This window comes from Leptonychotes weddellii, unplaced genomic scaffold, assembly GCF_054177405.1.
Source record: "Leptonychotes weddellii isolate Sample4059 unplaced genomic scaffold, ASM5417740v2 HiC_scaffold_1054, whole genome shotgun sequence".
NCBI classification, from domain to species: Eukaryota; Metazoa; Chordata; class Mammalia; order Carnivora; family Phocidae; genus Leptonychotes; species Leptonychotes weddellii.
This window is the reverse complement of record NW_027682258.1, coordinates 1-9,565: the sequence shown is the minus strand read 5'-3', so window position 1 is coordinate 9,565 and position 9,565 is coordinate 1. Positions and strand designations below refer to the sequence as shown.

At 44.0% G+C, this 9,565-nt stretch overlaps 1 protein-coding gene across 1 annotated transcript; it reads left to right on the top strand.

The window, feature by feature from the left end:
* Positions 1-319: 319 nt before the first annotated feature.
* On the top strand, positions 320-5,130 carry LOC102729209 (potassium channel subfamily K member 1; the record flags this gene model as incomplete). The annotated part of the gene is made up of 2 exons (XM_081809511.1): positions 320-715; positions 3,882-5,130. Coding segments are annotated over 2 exons (656 nt in total), but the record flags the coding sequence as incomplete, so codon positions are not given.
* Positions 5,131-9,565: the final 4,435 nt, after the last annotated feature.

Sequence of the window (9,565 nt, the reverse complement as noted above, 5' to 3'; positions counted from 1 at the left end):
TCATTTGCCCGGCTGGTCTCAGTGAGCAGCACCAGCCCCTTTGCACACAGAGTTTCTATTTCAGCCTGACGGTGAATTCAAAACCAGTCTCTGATGTGTGGGAAAGATCTGGTCCGATTTCATCAAGGGCAGTAACATCCTCTGTGGAATTTTGTTGCAGGAAATATTCTGATCGAGCCTTTAAAGTATCAGACCCGAGGTCTGACTCTTTGCCTAGGTTGAGGGGGGCAGGGGCGGGCAGCAGGCAGCCATGTGTTTACAGGTGTATACTCTGCCCCACTCTTCCTCCTCACCTCAGTTTACCTCCTCCTCCGTGCAGGTTATGGCCACACCGTGCCCCTGTCAGATGGAGGAAAGGCCTTCTGCATCATCTACTCGGTCATCGGCATTCCATTCACCCTCCTGTTCCTGACGGCGGTGGTCCAGCGTGTCACCATCCACGTCACCCGCAGGCCTGTCCTCTACTTCCACGTGCGCTGGGGCTTCTCCAAGCAGGTGGTGGCCATCGTCCACGCCGTTCTCCTCGGCTTTGTCACCGTCTCCTGCTTCTTCTTCATCCCGGCAGCCGTGTTCTCCATCCTGGAGGATGACTGGAACTTCCTCGAGTCCTTTTATTTTTGTTTCATTTCCCTGAGCACCATCGGCCTAGGGGATTACGTTCCTGGAGAAGGCTACAATCAAAAATTCAGAGAGCTCTATAAGATTGGGATCACGTGTGAGTATCGGGGCTCCCGGACCCCACCCCCTTTGGCCTCTCTTGCTGTTCCATGCCCCACTTTGCCTACCAATGAATAGTGTCATTCATAAAAACCCTGACTGATAAATTTTCAAGCTCTTTATGCAAAAATCTCACTGCTGAGACTTAATTTTTCCAGGTACCTTAAAACTGCTGATCAATTTCTTACTAACAACTAATGATCAATTTCTTACTAATAACGTAGTAGGCATTATAAATTACAGTGTAAAAATGCACCACATAGAATATACTGGATTACCACCTTTTAATTAAAAAAATTTTTGCTGTTTTTATTAACTATTTTAAGTTCCAGAAAACTAGGGCTAGGATGTAGCCTGTTACTATCAGTCGTGTTCTTTAATTTGCCAGGAAAATCTTAAAAGAGTTGCTTATCTCATTTGTCCATCTGGTTCTTTTTCAGAGAAGTTAGAATATATGTGAACGATTTTCGGAATTTTGTGTGTGGAAAGTAGGCATTCAAATTCAAATGGCCTGTGGTTTATAATTTTTAAACAATTTTTTTTGAATTGGATATGGATATGGAGAACGTAGAAATCTGTTTTCAAGAAACTCTTAGTTTTTGCATCATAATACATACACAGTTTTCATTTCTGCCATCTCAAGAATTTTTCAAGATTCAGCTCATGTCACGTTTCCTAGGAGAGCATAGTAGATACTCAGGCAGTCATATGCTGTGTCCTGGACCTGTCTTGTAGTTTTAACCTGACAGCATGCTTAGTTGAATTATGTATATTTTAACATTTCCATTAAACCAGGGGCTCACCCAGGACAGAGGCCTCAGTCATAAACCCCAATGCTTCGAACAGTGCCTATCTACCATACAAATTCCAGAAATGTTTACCAAATAGTTACAAGCACGAGCTCCTATTTCCTCCAGTTACCATAATTCTCTGTAATGTCCACAGAATATTTCAGCACTGGCTCTACCATAATCTAACCAGGCCTCTGTTGTTGACTGTTTCGATTGCTTCCAGTTTGGGGACGTCATAAACGACACTGTAGTTGTATTTGTATATGTTTATACTTTTTCTACTTGGATATCCTTCCAAGAAGTGGGATTGCTGGCCCAAAGTGAATATGCCTTGTGACGCACAGAACATACTGACCCTGCACTTTCCAAACGGCGTCCCGGGCTTACACTCTCACCGCAATGATCTGAGCATTAATGGTTTCAGCCCTCACGGGATGGTGTGGGCCAGTAGCCTGAGGGGTGTTTTTGTTGCAGATTTGGTAGCTCCGATCAACATTATCTCAACTTTTTTTTTCATGTATTAGGTAAACTATTACCTCCTTATTTTAATTTAGTTTTTTTAGGACTTCAAGAAGTTGAATGTTTCTGCGATTGTGTTTTCTAGTTCTACTTGTCTCTTGTGTTCACTGTCGTCTCATAAATTCTGCCCAACTGTTGAACTCCCTCAATTTTTCATATAATGCTAAATCCTTGCAGATCATCTTAACACTTGTTACAGTGTGAACTTTTTTTAGGTGGTCTCCAGAGCGTATGTGCTGAACGGAGCAAATGAGTATTCCGAAAGTGTATTCGATTATGAATAGGTTAAAATCCCACAGCTTTTGCCTGAAACCCCATGGGTATTTTTGTCAGCATTCAAGGGCTTGACTAAACACTGGATAAAGGAAAAGAAAGGGAATTGTCAACTAGTCCAACAATGTCGGTGCGATTTCTTTAAGATTTATTTATCTGTCTTAGAACACGCGCCCGTGCACAAGCCAGGGTGGGAGAGGGAGAGAGAGAATCCCAAGCAGACCCCCACTGAGCATGGAGCTGATGTGGGGCTCAATCTAAGGACCCTGAGATCATGACCTGAGCCGAAATCAAGAGTCAGACGCTTAACTGCCTGAGCCACCCGAGCACCCCTGTTATTGCTCTTTCTAAAATATACCGTGTTATCATCAAAACTTAATAGCCAAATTCTAAAGATGCTAGAAACGTGTCTCTCTGCATTCTTGGGATAATCAGCCTCCTTGTTCCTATTATGCTGCTCATTCTAGCTGGTTCACTTATTTTCTGAAAATCCTCTGCAAGCATTTTGCCACTGGGCCATGAAATTGGGATTTTTTCTTATTTTTAGTTTTCATTTTCACTACCCTGTTCCTTTCCATGATGAATCTTTTATTTCCCAGAAACTGATTTTAAATGTGTTGGAACTGACTTAAAATCACCACCACTGTCTCATCACTGAATTCAAGGAATAGCATGTGACCTGAATCCACCTGTTATCTTATATTTTGGAGTAAGAAGCTGGTAGAATTAATCAGTGAATGGTCCACGTGCCCCCAAAATGACTGTCCCATTATGGACAGCTTAGTGTGCAGTTGGATCCCGGGCAAGTGCACATCGCCACACAAAGATCAGTTTCACGTCAGCATCCATTCTTAGAGGGATTTTTATCTAGCTTAAACTGTAATTTCTACTGTTATACTTCTTACTGTTTAGTGGGAAAACTGATAAAAGTATTGAGTCCTTAAGAAGGTGTCAAGCTCTGTTCTGAGCGCTCATGACAATCGAAAACTCTTGGGACGTGTCACTGGCTTTTTTTTTTTTTGTAAAGATTTTATTTACTTATTCGAGATAGAGAGAGGGTGTGAGAGAGTGAGCATGAGCTGGGAGAGCAGAGGAAGAGGGAGAAGCAGACTCCCCGCTGAGCAGGGAGCCCGATGCAGGGCTCGATCCCAGGACCCCAGAATTATGACCCGAGCTGAAGGCAAACACTTTACCGACTGAGCCACCGGGCACCCCGACATGTCACTGGCTTTTTGAGAGCGGCTGATTATGAAGCAGAGGTGGACAGCCCTCTCCCTAAAGGTCACTCTTGGGGAACGGTGAATGCAGGATGGTATTTCTCTTTATAATGCCACGTCAGCCCCAGCTTTTTCTTGTTTTCTCAGAAATTACACCCTGATTTGGAATAATCCCAAGGTTGTAGAAAGTTAAGTCATTCTTCATTTTTCTCTGGGTAGTCCCTCTTGGAGCCACGGACCTCCGAACGTTCCTAGAAATTCGGAAAGTGGCAAGGAAAATTGGTTCATCAGCACACTCTTGTGTCTCCACTGGAATCATCCATGACTCAAATCCCATTGAGACACTGTCTTTCTTCTCACTCAGGTTACCTCCTACTTGGCCTCATTGCCATGTTGGTAGTTCTGGAAACCTTCTGTGAGCTCCACGAGCTGAAAAAATTCAGAAAAATGTTCTACGTGAAGAAGGACAAGGATGAGGATCGCGTCCACATCATAGAGCACGACCAGCTGTCCTTCTCATCCATCGCCGACCAGGCCGCCGGCCCGAAGGAGGATCGGAAGCAGAACGAGCCTTTTGTGGGCCCGCAGTCCTCGGCCCACCCCGATGACTCCGCGGGCAACTGAGGGCTTTGCCGCCTTGTCCCCAGAGCACCAGGGTCAGGGCAGGGAGAAAGAGCCTTTGTCTTGTTTATTTGTATGGGAATGTAGAAGCCAAGATGATCTTTTAACAAATATCTACTGTTTGAAATATTTACAAAAAAAAAAAAAAAACACCACAAAAAGACCCACAAAATAATGGAACAAAGCAAGCTTTTACTCTGGAGGACTGATACCTGAAGAAATGAGATATGTACCTATAATTCACATGTGACAAAATTACCTAGACTTTACAAATAGGTAAGGAATACTTGAAGAAGGGTGCTGCTGGGGTAGAAGCAGATTTTATACTTTTGATTGGGGACTTTGGGATTTGCATTTAAATCATTTTAGCTGATGGCTAAATAGCAACATTATATTTAAGGGCCAAAAAAAGTAAAAGAGGCATAGAGATGTGTTTTATAAATAAGTTTATGTGTACCTGTTTGCATGTGCCCATCCCAAATCATTATTTTTGTAGAATCTAACTTAAACCTACTATTTATAATGAATAGGCAACCGTTAACTGTGTACATACAAGTATAAATATGTTTATATCTTGTACATACAGTTTAGTCACCAGATCTTAGCATCCTTCTTAACCCAAGATTGTAGATATTTTTCCTTTTGATTTCTCTTTGTACTAAAGAATCGAAGAGTTGCTACAATAAAATAAGGGCAATAATACACTTAAGAGTGAGTTACTATGGTATTCTGCTACGGTAAATGTTTCTACCTTTTGTAAGAGTATGATATCCGGTGTCGCAAATGTTTGTAAGCCTTTCTCTGGAAGGGAACAGCTAATGGAGAATACAATTTGTAAAAGAAGTTATTTTGTTTTGCAAGTGCATTGTGATTTGTAGTCACCTGGTCTAGGACGTGAACCGAGAAACCCCGAATGAACAGATTCTGTCAAATTAATCGGAGAGTTTTTAAATTTACAAGCTGAAATCAATAAAAGTCATAGCTGGTTGCAATCCTATGCTTTTATATATCAAGGAAAGCCTTCCTCCACGTAGACACTGTGTATGTGCTCCTTTATAGAAACCGCACTTAAATGGTATACACAGGACACGATTTGGGGAGTTTTAGAAGAGAAAATGAAAAAGACCCTGCATGATGAAAAAGACCCCTTCTTTATTGGAGGAGACCCCATCTGGCCTCAGAGCACCAAAACCATCAGAAGGAAGTCCCTCAGCTCCGGAGCCTCCAAGCCACTCCAGAGCTCCTGTGATGCCATCGTAGACCGCCCCCGCCCTTCCCAGTGTGGGATTCCAGACATGTTCTGTTCCTCTGGATCTGGGTGACGTTGCCTTGCGAGCACATTTCTCTGTGCGTCCCACGCTGACTGTAGGCGGGGGTTGGTGATCGGTTAAAGAATGGAATAGAGACCCTTTAGCAGATGGGGACATGCATCAAGGACACGATTGGGTCTGGAAAGTTCGCAGTGACCACGCACTTGGGATGGTGCCAGGGGTATTGCAGGATAAAAACCACGGAAACGGTGGGTTTTACGCAGGGAGAGTGTCTATATCCCGTGCAGGAAAAGAGGACGGATGTGCCACCAGTGGGTGACTCATCTGAGAGGAGTGCAAAACACCGAGAAGGAGAAAGAGCAGAAAGGGAAAATTCTGAATCAGGATGTCATTACGTCGTGCAAGTGTCCAGTTAATTTTCAAAGCATAATTTTATGAATCTGCAGAGAAGGCCCTAACCCTTAATGCCCTTCAAAAACGGGAGCGGGGCGTCTGGGTGGCTCAGTCGTTAAGCGTCTGCCTTCAGCTCAGGTCATGGTCCCAGGGCCCTGGGATCGAGCCCCGCATCGGGCTCCCTGCTCAGCGGGAAGCCTGCTTCTCCCTCTCCCACTCCCCCAGCTTGTGTTCCCTCTCTCGCTGTGTCTCTCTCTGTCAAATAAATAAAATCTTTAAAAAACAAAAACAAAAATGGGAGCAAGTTTTGCCTCCCGCACCCTGTGGGGTGCAAAACGTAAGGCAGAGTATCTTCCCTGCGCTTGTTCTTTGTCCTCGGCTGATGGGCAGATGCTGTCCTGTGGTCCTGAAGGAGGAGCCAACTGTCAGAGAACAGAAGCAGGACCTGCTGGGGCAGGACAAGCTGAGGGCAGCAAGGAGATGACCTTGGAACCTTCTAGTTGAAGGTGAGCGAGGGTGAAGTTGGAGGTGGGGGTGAATACTGTTCGGAGTGATGAGTCGAGTATAAGCCCAACGATCCAACTCGTGGGCAACAGTGTCCTAGATTGAGTTCTTAAGAATCCTACGGAATGCCCTCAGGATAGAGAAGCAGCAGAAACCCTTGTCTTTCAAGGAAAGGACTCCGGTGTGTGAATTTAAAGTCACGTGTGTCCAGCAGGTATGTTGATTTTGGAGTAGCAGATACACTCAGTGTGAGCAGAGAACAGAGGGTTGGTGGAGGAAGAGTTCTTGACCTCCCAGCAGTCCAAGGCACTGTAGAGCAAGGGCTAGGAGCAGTATGCAAAAGAAGCTAAAACAGGAAATAGATGAAGTTGGGCCCAGATGGCTCCATTCATGAGACTAGTCTGCGGTGATCACGCCCCCAAGAGATTTAAAAAGCGGTTTGTTCAAAAGTCGAAGAGGAAGATGAGAGGGTGGGAAAAGGGGATGTTTTCTGAACAGATATATATGGTGTGACTTAAGGCAAAAATGGGAATGATTCGATTAGTAAGACGGGGGGTTGCTTTTCTTACCTGGAAAACAGTCATGCCCACGCTCTACATACCAGCCTTCTGTGCTTTTCGGAAGATGAACAGGGAGATATTTACAAATCTGGCGAAATAACTGAATATTCAATGCAAAGCTTTTTTAATCCTTTAAAGTTGTCAGCAGTACATCTCCTTAAAAGGAGCGGGTATTTGCTTGAATTAAGAGTTCATTTTAAGTTGACACAAGCATGCACTGGAAGGAGACTGGAAGATTCTCTGTCTCTTACTCAGAATGCAGTAAGCAGAACTTCCTGACTGTGTGGCATATGATGTATTTTGTGGTTCGTTGTCAACGCCTCCATGCCCAGGAGAGCTGCGATAAATACTGATATCCTCCATCCAGGAAGGCAGTCCTGGGATAGACTTTCCGAAATGTGTACACGCTCAACCAGATGATTCCTCAGCAAATTTAGAAACAAAACTGCCTTACAATGCTGAACCTGAAATCATACAGAACTTACCATGTATCTGCCCAGTACAATTTTCAGTCTGTCTCTTTAATACATTTAAAGCTTTCCCCGTAGTGGTGTATTATTTTCCGAGAGTTCTACTTGATGAAAATTTTGTACATCCAAGCCTTTTGTGTGAAGGCAAAACAGGAGATGGTTTGCCGAAGACAATTTTCCAAACATCTCACTTATCTAATAGGTGCTGTCAGGCAAACTCAGCTTTCAAAAACACAGTAAGGAGCCCAGAAGTAAGTAAAGACGTTTTTAAGTATTTTTGCAGCCTGGCAGTGAAACACATTTAATAAGAAGTAAGCCCCTTCCTTGCTTCCCTCACTTAAATTTGCACATGGTTCTCATAAGATGACTACTCTGGTTTCCAACCCACCGACAATAAAGGGGAGCGGTGCTACCCAATAGTTCTCAAATTTTGAGTTAGCGCACTCCTCATAATTTTTAGGTGGCAAAATATTAAAAGTCTTGGTGCAAATTTGCAGTACCCTCTGTGTAATCACTTGGGCAGACTCAAGTCAGCCCCGTATCTCCGTTCCCCTAAAAGTGTCCACAGTTCCTGCACCATCCACCTCGGCCTCTGGTGCCACTCAGAGTCTGGGGACAGTTTGCTGCCTGACCACCCTTTTGTATGCTTAAAAAAATGATCAAACGCTCCAGAAACATGACAACTTCTCTCTTATGGCAAGTTTTTCCATTCTGAGCGAAACGGCAGGGCACACTCAGGCCAGCACGATTGTGAAAGTATGAATACTTAATTGGGAAAATGGATTTTCCACATTGGTAAAACTTTGCCCAGCCGCCTGTGTGTGGATTGTGGGTCCGCGTGCCCTGTGCCACCCGCTTTGAGAACCACATGCTAACTGCTAGCAAGTGCACTGAGGGGAGCCTAACATGAAAGGCAGACTCGGACTCAGAAGAAAAGAACTGCCTTCTACAGCCCTCCCAGTGGGGACAAACCGCCCCCCGGACAACACACATTTTTTTGTTTCTTTAAGATTTTATTTATGAGAGAGAGCTTGAGCACATGAGTGGGGCGAGGCGCAGAGAGAGAGGGACAAGCAGGCTCCCCGCTGAGCAGGGAGCCCAATGCGGGACTCGATCCCAGGACCCCGGGATCATGACCTGAGCCGAAGGCAGATGCTTAACCGACTGAGCCACCCAGACGCCTCCAGCACTTTTTAAAAAATGTTATTTCAATATTGTGATTTTCATAACAGTGTTAAACTACACTTAATATACTCTGTTTAAGGAGACAGAGTAAATGAAGATGTATTTCCATTCAAAATGATTAAAATTAGGGAGTATTTTTAAAGATTTTATTTTTAAATAATCTCTACAGTCAATGTGGGGGCTCGAACTCACAGCCCCGAGATGAGTAGTCACATGCTCCACCAACTGAGCCAGCCAGGCGTCCCATTCAGAGGCTTGCTTTTTAAATATAATTTCCACTGTCCGAAAAATTCACTTAGGCTCAGTATCTCATTTTCCAACATGAGGTAGCCAGTTCCTGAGTGTATAGCCTTGCTCTCATTTACCTGACTGCTAAAATCGTCTGTAAGTAAATTAGACATTATTTATTTTTAGTTGGAAAAGTTGAGTTTTGAGGGTTTTTTTTCATCGTCTTCCATTATTTATATATAAATTGTGACCATATGCATGATATATATGATCATGCATATAACTCAGGGATTCATTTCCATCTCTAAGCAATGGCTGGAAACCCAGAGCCCATTGACAGATATTTAACCTACCAGTGAGTCTGTAGGTGCTCAGAGACATCAGCATAATTTACCTGAAACTCTTGCATTACTTTGTTCTTGTTCTGTGTAAACATTATTGCTTTAAATTGCTGCATTAATGTGGGAGGAGTGCCCTTTTTTATGGGCTCACTTGAATAATGAAAGCCTTCCTCTATGCCGTTGTTACCAACTTGGTACACCACGTGGTGACTGCAGTTTTGAACAGTGTGACCTTAACATTGGGACTAAGCTTGTTGCCACCCATTGGGCAGTGACCGAGCCAGATTTTAAAGGTCACTGCATAATTTATGGCACTTGAACTAGTGGTTAGAACTCTAACGAAGTAAAATAGTAGAATGTCTCTCTCTCTTTTTTAATCATTTTTCCTGGGCAGCTCCCTCTGAATTTTGGGAGCTGAGAAAGAGATCAGGCTGCCCCAGGCACCCCTATCTTGGGGCGGAGAGCAGCAGAGCCC